At 37.6% G+C, this 14539-nt stretch overlaps 2 protein-coding genes across 16 annotated transcripts in view; one reads left to right on the forward strand and one right to left on the reverse strand.

The window, feature by feature from the left end:
- Positions 1 to 7310, forward strand: part of TFG (trafficking from ER to golgi regulator) — a 33919-nt gene extending 26609 nt beyond the window's left edge. For 2 of the 3 annotated variants that reach the window (XM_042998594.1, XM_042998596.1), the window contains exons 7-8: positions 3080 to 3178; positions 6497 to 7310. In XM_042998594.1, the coding sequence (XP_042854528.1) occupies positions 3080 to 3178; positions 6497 to 6879 (482 nt within the window). In that variant the 3' untranslated portion in view covers positions 6880 to 7310. The remainder of the gene's footprint in view (positions 1 to 3079; positions 3179 to 6496) is intronic. The other variant, XM_042998595.1, reaches the window with a different exon arrangement.
- Positions 7311 to 7621: 311 nt separating this feature from the next.
- Positions 7622 to 14539, reverse strand: part of LOC102970387 (ABI family member 3 binding protein) — a 257824-nt gene continuing 250906 nt past the window's right edge. For all 13 annotated transcript variants that reach the window (XM_042998592.1, XM_042998593.1, XM_042998589.1 and 10 more), the window contains 5 exons: positions 13223 to 13302; positions 12259 to 12288; positions 11300 to 11461; positions 9972 to 10094; positions 7622 to 8769 (listed from right to left, as the gene is read on the reverse strand). In XM_042998592.1, coding sequence (XP_042854526.1) covers positions 8654 to 8769; positions 9972 to 10094; positions 11300 to 11461; positions 12259 to 12288; positions 13223 to 13302 — 511 coding nt within the window. In that variant the 3' untranslated portion in view covers positions 7622 to 8653. The remainder of the gene's footprint in view (positions 8770 to 9971; positions 10095 to 11299; positions 11462 to 12258; positions 12289 to 13222; positions 13303 to 14539) is intronic.

The following is a 14539-nucleotide window of genomic DNA, read 5'->3' on the forward strand; positions in this document are numbered from 1 at the left end:
ATTATAACTTTCCCCCCAAGGATTTTGGTCTTCTTTTTTTTTTTTTTAATGTTTATTTATTCTTGAGACAAAGAGTGTGAACAGGGGAGGGGCAGAGAGAGAGGGAGACACAGAATCCGAAGCAGGCTGCAGGCTCTGAGCTATCAGCACAGAGCCTGACGTGGGGCTCGAACCTGCGAACTATGAGATCATGACCTGAGCTGAAGTCGGACGCTTAACCGACTGAGCCACCCAGCCACCCTGGATTTTGGTCTTAATATGTTTGATTAAAAACATATTGTTGAGCATCATGAAAAGAAACAAAATGGAGAGTATTATCCTTTTTCAGACAAAGTAGGCACCTCTGTTATTGGAAAACTATGTGCAGTTGAGTAGTTGGCCAAAAACTTTGAAGTGGTGAGGACACAGAGAAGAGCATTAAAAAATCATCAGGGAGACCAGGAGGTTTTGCTGTTTGACAAACTAGCCAAAAAGATGAAAAGGCTAGAATTAAAATATGTAAAATCTTCTGATAATAGAATGATAACTTGAATAGAAACATACACAAAAGTAGAACTAGAATAATCAACTCTACATGAGTCCATTATGCAGCTTCAACACTTACCAGTGTTTTGGCATTCTATTTTCATGTACCCTCCTTGGTCCCCCTCTTTTTTTTTTTTTTTTTTTTTTTTTTTAAATTTGCTGGAGTACTTTATTTTTTAAAGTTTATTTTGAGAGAGAGAGCAGAGGGAAGCAGGGAGAGGAGGGGAGGGAGAGAATTCCAAGCTGGCTCTGTATTGTCAGCGCCAAGCCTAATGCAGGGCTCGAATCCACGAACCTTACCATGAGATAACAACCTGAGCTGAAACCAAGAGTTGTAGGCTTAACCGACTGCACCACGTAGGCACCCCTCCCTGAAGTATTTTAAATCAAATACTTCATGTTATTTCACTCAGCTATTTCAGTATGCATGTCTATACTGGTAGTTTTTCTTTTACCATAACTTCTATGCTATTACACCTAACAAAACTGATTCTTAATGTTACATACTAGTCTATATTTGAATTTCTTTTGTTTCATAATTATCTTATTACAGTGGTGGCTAGATTCACATTTTTTATTTGATTACATGCCTTCTTTTTCTTTTCAATAGCTGTCACCCCTGCATGTTTCCAAAGTTAAAAACTATGTATTTTCATTATCTATTGCTGTGTAACAATTTATTCCAAAGCATAGATGCTTAAAGCTACAAACATTTATTATCTCATAGTGTTCCAAAGAGTCAGGGATCTGGGAGCAAGCGGCTTAGCTAGGTGGTTTTGTGTCACAGTCTCTCATGAGGTTGCAGTCATCAGAAGCTTAATCTGAGCTAGAGTATCTACTTCTAAGATGACTCTTTCACACAGTTGTTGTCTGGAGGCTTTAGTTCCTCACATAAACCTCTCACAGCCTGCTGGGTGACCTCACGCCTTGGGAGCTTCCACCAGAGAGTCAGTGAAAGACTGAGAGAGAAAGGTAGAAGGTGGCTGTCTTTTATGACCTGTCCTCAGAAGTGTCATTGTGATTTCTGCAATATTCTATTGGTATATAGGTCAGCCTTATTGAGTGTGGGAGGGGACTACACAAGAGAGTGAATACTCCTGTGTTTATTGCTTAATGCTCTTTTGTATCGTGAGGTTAATCTTTCTTGTTTATAAAGATGTAAAGGACAGCAGGAGTCTTGTGCATATGCTAAAGCCGTGCAGGGGGTTATCCCGGAGGCTGGCTGCCGCTTTGTGCAACACAGTGCAGTACGAGAAGTTTCACAATTACTCTGCGCTTCATCCTGTTCTCTTGCTGTTCTGAAATTTAGTTATGAAATACAATCTAGGATTAATGTGGTGTCTTCCAAGGTAGTTCACTCTTGTGCTACACTTTGTGCTGTAAGTCTTAAACCATGAAGAAAGCATTTAGGAAACTTTTTGTCAACTTTTTGTTAGTGTATTTGGGAAGAGGATTAATAGTTTAAAAATAGCTAAGCAGATTTTATTTCTGTCGTAAAAAGCAAACAACTGCTTGCTAGAAAATAAACTGGCTCTAATAAGTACAGGCATATCTCAGTGCTGTGGTACATAGGGCTGAGCAGGGAGCCCAGTGGAGTGGGCTCTATTCCTTGAGTTCAGCCTGTGGGTGTTAGCTGCCTAGTGCACCTCAGTTTGGTGGCACTAAGATAATGTGACTTTTTTTTTTGAATGAGCAAACATATAATTAAAGACTAAATATTAGATAGTAAATGCAAGTTTTATTGCTACTCTAGGCATTAGATCTAGCTAAATCCACTGTTAGAACAACAGTAAAGTAGTAGAGATGAGAAAGATGTGCACCAATAAATCCTTGCTTGTTTGGAAATTACAGGTAGTAACAGTACCCAAAAGATTTTTCCATAGGAACTGTGCTCTCCTGATCGCAAATAGCACTCTCATTTCCCAGTTTACATCCCCAGTGTCAAGCCATTTTCAAAAATGTGCAGTGACGAACCATGTAGGCTTTATCAGATTCCGAAACATGATGGGCTAGGATATTCGAATGATGGAAAAGCAAATTGTTGCCAAATGCCATAGGAATATCTGAGGTCTGTAATGAAAGATGTCGCATAGTTCCTTGTTACCAGAGAGTCCATTCATGTGGTAACAAAGGTTCAAACCTTTAGATGACAAATACACTGTTTTGGGAGAGATTTAGGAGCTGTCAGTTGTATTTGTTCCTTTTCTCAGATTTTTATTTTTTGTTTTTTGACTTGGTTGATTTTTACTAAACATCAGTAGTACGTATCTGTTGGTACTTGGGTTTGAAAGCATTTGTTTTTCTGGAATTTATGAAGTAACCACACTAGTGTTATTTGCTGCCCATTAGAGTTCTCTGCAGTTAATCCACAGCGGATCAGCTCCATTTGTTCGGTTCATCCTTCTCTGCATAGCATTTAAAGGGGAAACACATTCTTGTGTCTTGTTACTAAGTGTATTTATGTGTTTGGATGGGGAGAGAATTAAATGAGCTTTAAAAATATTTCTCTTTATCAAATTAAACCTGCCTCTTTTCCTTGTCTTGTCATTTTTAGGTCAGCTGTACCAGCAGTACCCGCAACAGGCCGGCTACGGTGCTCAGCAGCCACAGGGGCCGCCTCAGCCGCCACAGCAGTACGGTATTCAGTATTCAGGTGAGCACGTGTCCCCAGGGAGCGACTCGTTGGTGTTGAGCTGTTTCTATACCCATCGAACTTCAGTCCTTTCCTCTTAATTCCTTGATTTGTAATACTTACATTGTCGGAGTAGGTTTTAAGTATTTGTTTGTTGGAGGAAATAGCATTTATTTGTAAATATTTTGCATAAATATTGTAAATCAACATTTAACAGTCATAGTAGATGATTTTGTAATAACTTGTAGCATGAAAGCATTTTTTAGCAAAAGCTATCTTGTATGGTACAGTCTTATGATTAGCTCTTAGTGACTTAGAACTGCAAAAATGCAATATTTTTTTTCCTCATATGTAACACATAATTCCAGGGTACTGTAAAAATAATAGTAGTTTCCTCATACATGAAAAGGCAGTCTTATTAAATAAGAACTAAATTAAGCTACTTAGGTTTTTAAATCTCCAAAAAAGTATGTAGGCATACCAAAAAACAGGCCAAAAAAATAGACTTGTGTCAAATGTAATCCAGGCAGCAAAGAATGTTGAATATAGATGTTGTAGACAGGCATCCTAGGTATTTTCTTTTACCTTCTGTCCACTAAAGATTATCCATATTTAAATATCAAATCTCTTTAGTGTAGCTTTGACTGTGATAGTTATAGATCAGGTAATTTTACTTTTGTTAAAACAGAGTTTCTGTTCCACTCATGTTTCACAGCCAAAGATTTAAGTATCAAAATTTCAACTATAATTAAAAATAACTTATGTAAGGTGAATATTACCTAAATTCTATTTTATAGAGTTTTATAGTATCATTTAGAGTAGGAGTTAGCAAATTGTAGCCCACAGGCCAAATATGGCCTGTCACTTGTTTTTGTGTATTAAGTTTTATTGGAATACATCAACACCCATTCATTTCATGCTGTTGCTCCTTGGCACTGTAATGGCAGAGCTGAGTAGTTGTAACAGAGATTGTGTGGCCCACAGAACCTAGAATGTTTACTCTCAGGCTGTTTACAGGAAAACGAACAAAAAACTGTGTCATGCCTCTTGAACTAGAATTTTATGGCCTTAGTTGGAGTTTGGTATATTTTAATGCAGATAGCAATTTTTATTTGGATTATGTTTGCTGTAGAGTGATTTAACCTGTAGCTGTTAGTTTTTAATTATGTAAAGTAGGTTAGATGAATTTAAGCTTGGATTATTATATTAGGGGAAGTTATTTCAGGTTTCCTTTAAAGTTGTAGTGTTACAAATTACGTAACTTGTAGAAATAATAGAGCTGAAAAGACCTAGTCCTCATTATAATCCAGGGGATTTCAGCCCCCTCTGTGCTGGTGCCTGCACTCTACTCCCAGATATTTTGTTTCAGGTTAGGAGTGAGATTTAGGCTTTGATATTTTAAAAAAGCAAAGCACGTCATTCTAAAGTGCAGCCAGGTTTTTTTATTTTTTATTTTTTGTCCTTGTCTCACCCACTCATTGTATAAACGAGACAACTGGTTCAAAGAGGTTGTGACATGCAAGCATTCAGTGGGGAAGCTATATCAGAACCAGTGTACCTGACTTTGCTGTTCATTACTTACATCATGCTGCATTCTCCAACCTAGTCCAGTGGTGGCAGACTTACCTGCCATAAAAGTCTAGATAGTAAATATTTTAGACTTTGTGGATCATATGATCCCTTGCCCTATACTAATTAACTTTAAAAAGTCCCATAATTTCCATTCCTTGAGATTTTTGTTCTTCACCAAACTTGTTTTTCAAGGGTGAGGGTGGGAGGGAAACTGTACACAAAAAGAAGCATTGCCACATTATGATCAAAGACTAGAAGGTTGCTAATGAAATGGCATCTTAGGCCCATCGTTATTCCTGCTATTGAGAAATAATTAAGGATCTGGTTGTTTCCAGACTCGGTGAAAAAGCCAGTCTAGATTTAAATTGCCAGGATGAAAAGGCAGCATTTTTTTGCTCATAGTCTTAACTTACATAGACATTTTCAGTAAAATAGCTGATCCTTCTGTCTCTCCAAAAATTTACAGTAAAAAATTAAGCAAGTTTCAATGTAGAAGTTAGGAGAAGTTGTATAACATTCAAGATTTTATCATGAGTTGACTTCAGTATTTGGTACCATAAGTAAAATGACTTGATTTACTTATTAAAAGTTAAGCTTGTTCTTAATGATTTTAGTAGGGCCTTCACATGAGTAAAATTTAGTTTTCCAATTATCATCTTTGTATTTCTGATCCCACTAGTCCTATTAACTTGAATTTGGGAGATGTGGAAATAGTCAACTAAGTACTCTGCTTGGAGACTGTAAGTGGTGGTGGTAACATTGGACCATTTTTGATACTTTTGGTTTGGCAGTTTCCCTTTGACCTTTCCAGTTTTATTCATGGACTATGTCAAAAAGGTTTCTTTCATGAGTAAATTTTGAACCCAAGTTCAAGGTGAGTTCAGAATATACTCAAATTCATTCAATCCTTTTTTTTTTTTAATGCAGGGTTGTACATATTTTAATAATTTTCTTATGTATCTGGTATTTAATGCTGACAGGATTCCAGTCATTGGAGAGGTTTCATTGCAAGTAGCTGCAGGTGTGTTTCATGGTAGAGATAAAAGTTTTTAGTGAAGCAGACTTGTTCTTTTAAAAAAAATTTACATCCTAGTAAATAATGAATATAGATGTTGATATTGTGGGGCGATATGGTATGCTTTTTGTGTGTTATGCTGTTACTGTTCAAAGTGTAAAGGCAAAACATCAGATACCAAATCTGAAAGAAATGAAGGATTTGTAGGATTGTGAAAATGGTTAATGTTTATTCTTAAATGGCTTAGTTTTTATAGAGTGAATAAACCTTAAAGCATCTCATTAGCACAGTAAGATGTATTTGTAGCACCACTGCTTCATTTAAAAATATTGTCTGCAATGTGTCTTTACTTGGTACAGTTGTTAAATAGGCCTCCCCTCCATGCCAGGTTAATGACTAACTTTATATTCCTGCATTTATCATTTGAGCATCTGTTCTTATTAGGATTATGCTAGAACAGGTATTTGCTCTCAGGGATTAAGTCGTGCAGAAACATAATGAAGACATATGCATATATTGGTTTCCATTTAAGATTAGAGCGTTGTAAGAAATTGTTTAGGCAATACCTTTTTGCTACTACTTGGTTTTGAAGTAATATTATATGATGGAATCTACGCTACTTGTTACATAAATAACTTAGGAATAAGTTTAAATTTCTCCTCTTTTTTGGTCCATTACAGTAAGACTAATTCTCTGGAAAATTTTCACAAAAGAAAAATAAGGTATATGTGTACTTTATTTTGCCTTTTCAGCAGGTTATAGTCAGCAGACTGGACCCCAGCAGCCTCAGCAGTTCCAGGGATATGGCCAGCAACCAACTTCCCAGGCACCGGCTCCTGCCTTTGCCGGTCAGCCTCAACAACTGCCTGCTCAACCACCGCAGCAGTACCAGGCGAGCAGTTACCCTTCACAAACTTACACTACCCAAACTTCTCAGCCTACCAGTTACACTGTGGCCCCTGCCTCACAGCCTGGAATGGCTCCAAGCCAACCCGGGGCCTATCAGCCGAGACCAGGTTTTACTCCACCTCCTGGAAGTACTATGGCTCCACCTCCTAGTGGGCCTAACCCTTATGCACGTACCCGCCCTCCCTTTGGTCAGGGCTATACCCAACCTGGACCTGGTTATCGATAAAGAGGCTCAGCTACACTGATTAATGTAGCTGCTAGCTTATTTGCCTCCCAAAAGACTCCAGTACTACTATTTTAATTTGTATTGAAGTCCAGAAATTTAAAAAGCAGAGCATTTTTTATATCATTGTTGCTGTTAATTGAAAGTATAATTTGCTAGAACACAAAAAGACCAAAATGAAAGTTTTTTTCTTCCCTTGCTTAAAAGTGTAGCAGCTGCCTAGTTATTTTGGAACACTACTCTGACGTGTGTAAAGTGATTGACTTTCTAGCTTGCCTTGTCCGGAGGATATTAAAACGCTAGGTTGAAGTTTAGCCATCTTACTTGGCTTTTTATTATTAACATGATGTACTAAAGTAGATCCCTTTGAGAAGACAACTAGGTATTATGTATAAAATGTAACATTGATAGGTTAATAAAGACAGTTGAATCCATTAGTGGTCTTGTATATGTCAATGACTAAACTACATGAGTGAAATCCTTTTTGATGTTTGGTCTGTTAAGTGTAGACATTTTAGCTCACAGTTTTCTATATCAGGAAACACGGTGACGTTTGTTTTTTGTCCTGACTTTGAAGGAAATGCATTTAATAATCATTGGCTTAAAACCATGACACTTAGATACAGGGGGGGGGGGGGTTGGGTAGAGCCTGAATAACTTTGTGATTTTCCTTAGATGAATTATTCAGAAATGAAGAACTCAGTCTTAAAAAAACTACATCTCTTTATTGCAGTTTATACTTGCTTAAAAAATACAAAACATAGCACTGATAAAATTGAAGCATGATGAAGGGAGAGCAGAGGAAAGGTCCTTTCAGAATAAGGGCAACGAGGCAGCATTCTCCTATCCTCCAAATGAAGGACTTTTTAAAACAGATTTTCATTACAGGTTGAGTTAGACAAAATTATGAAAACATCGTCTGATACATTCGTGCATAGAGGTCTTATGTATAAAAGTAGAGTACATATCCTGTAAAATGGTAGGGAAGACTTCACATTCAGACTCTACATACAGCTTCATTAGAATTATATCAAAAATAATATAAAGGCAGTTGCTTAAAGGGACAGTTTGACAAAGTACATTCAGACATTGTAACACATTTATGGGTAGAAAGAAAATGGGCGTTTTGAAATTGAATGTCAGATATTCAGTTTGCAGCTGAAGTCAAATTTCCTGCTTCAAACAATATTTTCAGTAATTTGCAAAGATTTAAGGAAATGTTTATCAGCAGGAATGGTTACTGAAATGCTTCAGAAAAGCTGTTTAGCTATTGCTAAAAGTTTGAAGTTTAAATAAACATGAATATTAGGACCCTCCCCCTCCCCTGATACGAATGCTGAAGATAATTTGATCTAATAAGTTAAATCAAGTTGAGATTTATGGAATTAACTCACCAGTAAGAAGAATACACTTTAATAAAAGTAAATATTTTTTAAAAAGTATATTAGTTTTTGATGTTAAATTTGTTATAAAAGTATCTCAAAACATCATTACAACAGTGTGATAAATAATATACAAATGATCTCTTAAAATACCATGAATAGGGAGCCAGCTTCCCTAAAAATGTTATTGTTAATGTTAATATCTTGTTTTCTTAAAATGATTTTGTAAAACCTGATAAATATTCTCAGCAATCTAATAAACATCTACTATTGCTATTAAACTTTAATACATAGTAAACATAACAGCTTTAAATGAATGTGACAAATACTATAGCGTTTCCAAGTATTTTTTGCCATGATAGAACAGAAGGCACTTTTGAACATGATTGCAGCATCTACCATTTTCCAGGAATTGTGGTCCCACATTCATACCACTGGACATAATTGATTTGGGTGTGACCACCTATTTCTCCAAATTGGACAGGTTCCTGGCGAACTGCTCTGAAATAACCTAAGAAGGAAAATGATTTTATTTTAATAGCTGCTCTGTTTTGGCCGTCACCACTCACAGACTGAAGGGTGTCACTGAATGGCTGAATGTTACTCTAGGTGAAGCAAAGTATTTTAGAAAATAGGTGGTAATAGAGACCCTGGTGTCTTTACTAAGATAATAATGGCTGGCTAAACAGGAGGGGCACCTGAAACTCTTCTGATACCTGCCTACGTGTTGGGATGAGCTGGTTGGTAGTGCCTGAGAGACCAAGCTGAAAGCGGGTAGGAGTCGGGTTTTTTGTTCTGAGTGTCTTGGCCACATTCAGTATACTCTCTGCATCTTTTGTGAAAGTACAGATTAGTGGTCTGTGAAGAAGTGACCAGTAAAGGTGGTGTTTACCACAGTGTTAGGAAACAAAGGGTCATTCTAAGAATGCTAAATTTCTAAAAATTAAATGTAGGTGAAATCTTCCTTTAAGGATGCTACATCAAATGATTACAAATTTTGCTGTGAATGTAAATGTTAGGGCAATACACACAATTTGCAGTATGTTTCATATCCAATTCGTAAGAGGCAGCAGTTTCAACTTCTAGTAAAAGATGACTTAAAAGCTAGTGAACAAAGCGTGTTGCTGAAAAGACTAGTCAAATAATTTAAAAACCTCTTAGTGATTTCCTGAGTAATGTGGACATTTAATTTGCTCTCTCCTGCCCTGCCTGGATAAGGATTAAATTTTCAGTCTTTTAAATTCTCGAGGAACTTAATGCTACTATGTCTTTAGCAAGTTACAGTGGTTATTCACTACTCACTAGAATTGTTCAATTTTAATTATGTTTATATAATGACTTCTAAGGCAAATAATAAGGGAATAAAAAACGCCAGTGTGCTCGGTATGACAAAACAATAAAGGTAATACAAGAGTGATTTAAGATTGGGAAATACTACTCTTTTATAGCTGTTTTTGCAAATTCAGGTGTTCTTGGAGTAGAATGCCTTTAATAGATGTCCGTGTGTAATTTCCTTTAGCTCTAAGGAGTAGAGTCTTAAGGACTGGGAGGAAATTTGAGAAATTTCTATTAAGGTCTTATGTGAAGATCTTTTTTTCTAGTCAGATAATTAGAGCAGCAATACTGTAGAACAATTTTTAAAATGATTGCTTTCCTCAGCTTGAATTCTCTTTGTAAAATCCTCTGGCATAGGAGGAGGCTCAGAAGACATACCTTCTTTGGTGGGTAACTGGTCAGAAGTTAGTTGCTGTCCTGTGCGGCCATCCAAAAACGAATCCACAAACTGGCAGTGATCTTCTCCATGGCCTCTCTGATCGCCTATGTTATAAAATTTTCCTGAGGAACCGGAAATTAAAAGCATCATAAAGTGATACTATCTTTGATAAAGGATAATTCTGAAATAATCAAATTTTTTCAAATAAAGTCTTCCCTGCTTCTGTATTCCCCCCCGCCAGTTCAAGCCATCAGTGTCTTTTCACTGAAGTATGGAGTAAGTCTTCAGCTGGCACCACTGCTTTTACTCTTGCCTCTCTTACTCCTCTCCCTCTCCTCCCAGAGATCAGTCATCTCTTTAAAATGCAGCTCAGATAATGTTGCCCCTCTTCATAAATCTCTCCTGCAGTCAGTCTCCTATTCAAAAGAGAACCCATGATTTTATGCCTGCCTGCCTGCCTGACCTTCCCCTTACTACACCTGAGCCACACTAGTGGAACTGGCTAGGCGTGTTCTGGCAGAGGCCTTTGCATTTCTCTTCCTTCTCCCTCTAGTGCTTCATCCCTACATTGTTGCTGGGGTGATTCCTTCTAGTTTTCTTCTTAGCACAAATCTTAGCTTTTCAGAGAGACCATTCCAGCTAAAGGAGCTTCTGTTGGGCCATTTTCTCTCACCCCTTTTAATTTTTCTGTACATAGTTGTCTGTCTCTACTAAATTGTAAGCTGCTAGAAAGCAGGAATCAGGTTTGTTTACTGGTTTGTCCCCAGCACCTAGAAAACATCTGAACACAGTAGCTGCTTATTGAGTGCCTGAACAAATGTCTGCCTTTCCATGGTGAGGCCAGCCTTATTTGTTTAAAATTTTTACTGTATGAGTATATGAGAGAACATGGTAACCATGCACTGATCAGGTCTGGATCAAGGATTTATAACCCTTTTGGTCAGGTGTTTTGATCTGGTCTCTGACAGACTTAAAATATTAAATCTGTCCTATTCCTTCCATGATTATTGTTTCACTCATTTTATTATCAGTAGGCTTGTCTGTCTTTGGTGGCTGTAACAAAATGGAACTTCGATATGGCCAAGTGCCTTTACATTCAAATTTGCCATGATGGTTTTGTTTCAAGTTGCATTTTCATTATTTACATTCTAATAGCATATCTCGAATCCCAGGCTAAGTATTCCAGGACTATCTTGCTCAAAAAGAAAAAAATTGCTCAAAAGAAAAGTAATGGCTGGAGCTGTCCATAGAAAAGGCTAAGTTACAGAATGCTGTAAAGCATTCCCTGAAGGACAAGGCTCAAAACAGAGCTGGGAGCCCCACTTACCTGTGAGGGAGTCACTCAGATAAATCTTGTATCTCAGAGAGTTGCACAGCTGCACCCCTACAAACTTTTTATACCATGTCCGTTTGACATACTGTTTGCCCTTACATTCTGAGTAAGAGTCTGAATTAAAGGGTCTTTCGGTCCAGATGGCATCTCTTCCTGCTACAGAAGGAGAACACATGGTTTGAGGTTAGCATCCAACTTTGCGTATTGAAGAGCTGTCCTAAATGTTTTTGTTTTGTTTTGTTTCTAAATGTTTATTTTTGAGAGAGTGCAAGCAAGGGCAGCAAGAGGGGACAGAGGATCCAAAGCAGGCTCTGCGCTGCCAGACTGACAGCAGTGAAGCACAAGATCATGACCTGACCTGAGCCAAAGTTGGACACTCAACTGACTGAGCCACCCAGGTGCCCCAGTCCTAAATGCTTTTTAGAAAGCAGTTTGCAAAGTTCATTGTCAACTTGCTGATAACCTGGTTTTCTGCAATGCTAAATGTTAGACTCAAACCATTCTATGAGTTTAAACATATAAACCCCTAATTAAGTTCCTGTCACTAGTGAGAGAAGCAGTTTGTTTAGGTGTTGAGTGTAAGCCAGCATCCCTTTAGGAGCAAATTTAAGGTTTTATTTTGTTGCTTTGTTTTGGTAGCAATATATAATTTAAACAGCTGCTTTAATGTGACTTGCTATTAAAGGTGGAAATGAAGTTCTGTCGTGACTTATTTAACAAATTTTGAGCTGGCCTCGCACATGAATGACAGGGAGTTTCAAAATATCCAACTTGTTCCCCAAACATCCTAGGTTCTCAATGTTAGTGAATGTTTTAGGTAAGTATTTGCACCTGGCTGATACTCTAAGACTAAATGGATGAAAATGAAATCATGACCAAAACTCTGCCATGCCTGTTTAGTTGAATCAGTTTAGAAAAGCCTGTATTGTGTTCACACTGACACAGGTACTTACCAGAAACTGGCTCGCTGACTCTTGGGTCCGCTGAAGAGAAATAGCAAACACAGAGTCAGATGTTACTAGGTAAGCCCTGGTGTTTCGGTGGCAGAGTGAAGAAGGTGGACGCTTACAGTCAAGTCTGACTTGCAAAGTGGTACACTCTTGCTAAAGACAATTTGAAGGGGTGTTTTGGAATTGTTCTCCATTGGACAGTCTTCTGCCAGGTACTCAGCTGCATCTTTTGGAATTTTTTGTTGCTCTTCAAGCGCTCATTCCATTTTAAAGCTTCCTCTTTTAAATTCAGACAAAACTATTGATGGTAAAATTACCAAAATGCCATGATGTACAGTTGGTGTAAAAATTACACAAATAATGCTGTGAGTATAGATTTATCTTTCAAAGGAATTGGAATGTAGGGCAGAAAATTTCACAGCTGTTTATCAAAAAAGTATCAAATAAATTCCCTTTCTGGAGGTACCGCAGCTCAGTGTGTCTGATATTTTGATTCTAGGCTTGGATTTTAAGCATACAGAGGAGCATTTGTTCAGTTTGTAAGTATAGATCCCCCCCCTCCTTTTTTTTTGTTAGAGAAAGAGCACATGAGCACATTTGTGTGCAGAAGTGGGGGAGGACTAGAGGGAAGGGAGGGGGGAGGAATCTTAAGCAGGTTCCATGCCTAACATGGTGCTCCATCTCATGATGTTGAGAGATCATGACCTGAGTGGAAATCAAGTCAGAGGCTTAACAGACTGAGCTACCCAGGAGCCCACTTTTTATCTTTTAAACTGATATGCCTTTTTTTGACATCAAAATAAGTGAGAAAAAAATGTAAGTAGTATTTTCTTAAAGCTACTTTGATCAATGTGTTTTGAAATTCAAGAAACTCTACACCGTGTTTATTTAGCTGAATTTCAAACAATCTCCATATGCAAAACATTGAGGCTCTTTACATCCTTGATTTGGGAATTGATGTCATTACCTGATTCAGTACTGAATGCCACCGTGTTGCTGGCTGGGCCTTCTCCAAGTGGGTTTTTGGGTTTCACCTGGAATTCATAGCTGTGTGGGAGAGAAATTTTAAAAAATGTGATATATCCTTTAGAGGTGGGAAACAATATTCCTTCCTAATTCTATTTTGAAATCATGAGGACGGTGAATACACATATGTTCTCGAAGCAGCATGAGGAAAGAAAAAGTACTTGTCAAACAGTCTAGGCTAGGCCTTATGTCTTTACATTAAAAAAACAAAACAAAATAAAACTAAATCCCTTGGAGTTGTAGGTATGTTTGATTCTATGCTTAAGAATTATGCATTAACTTACTATGCAATATTTGGCAAATTTCATTCAAAGAATACAGAGAGCAAATCCTCTTAAGAAATTCAGGCAGTAAAGCTGTTTGCCATTTGCCTGAAACTAAGTTCCTTTTAACAGCACACTTAGCAGGGAAAGTAATTTTGAATGTAAAACCAACTTGAATCAGCTGACTATTTTGAGTCTCAAATTTGTACAAGGCTTTTGGGATATAATTACCATTTTTGAGAAGTTTGTAATTGAATAAGAATGCAGAACACATAAAAGATGGAAATGCATTTTACAAATGAGTAAAAAAACAGGACAACAGTTCATTTGGTACAGAGGATAATAAGCAGTAACAGGAGAAGTTTATGGAGTTCAGGGAAATCAGATTCTTGACTTTTTTTTTTTAATGTTATTTCTGAGAGAGCACGTGTGAGGGGGCAAGGGGCAGGGAGAGATGAAGACACAGAATCTGAAGCAGGCTCCAGACTCCGAGCTGTCAGCACAGAGCCTGATGCAAGATCATGACCTAAGCCAAAGTTGGATTCTTACATGACTGAGCCACCCGCGTGCCCCCAGATTCTTGACTATTGAGGCAATGCATTAAAACACTGCCAGAATCTATAAGATAACAGAGTCTAGCGTTACAACAAAGGCAAATTACTTTTTGAGTGCTATATATATCAGACACATCGATCATTCTACATACGGTACAAGATGGTAATCTATTCTTTGGTTAAGAACAATGAGGCTCTCATCATCAGGGAAATACAAATCAAAACCACAATGAGATAACACCTCAAACCTTTCAGAATGGATAAAATTAACAGCTCCGAAAACAACCCATCTTGGCAAAGATGCAGAAAAGGGGGAGCACTTTTGCACTGTTGGGGGGAATGCAGACTGACGCAGCCACTCTGGAGAACAATGTGGAGTTTCCTCAAAAAAATAAAACTACCCTATGACCCAGCTATTTCACTACTAGGCATTTATCCAAA

The sequence above is a fragment of the Panthera tigris genome, chromosome C2 (genome assembly GCF_018350195.1).
Source record: "Panthera tigris isolate Pti1 chromosome C2, P.tigris_Pti1_mat1.1, whole genome shotgun sequence".
NCBI classification, from domain to species: domain Eukaryota; kingdom Metazoa; phylum Chordata; class Mammalia; order Carnivora; family Felidae; genus Panthera; species Panthera tigris.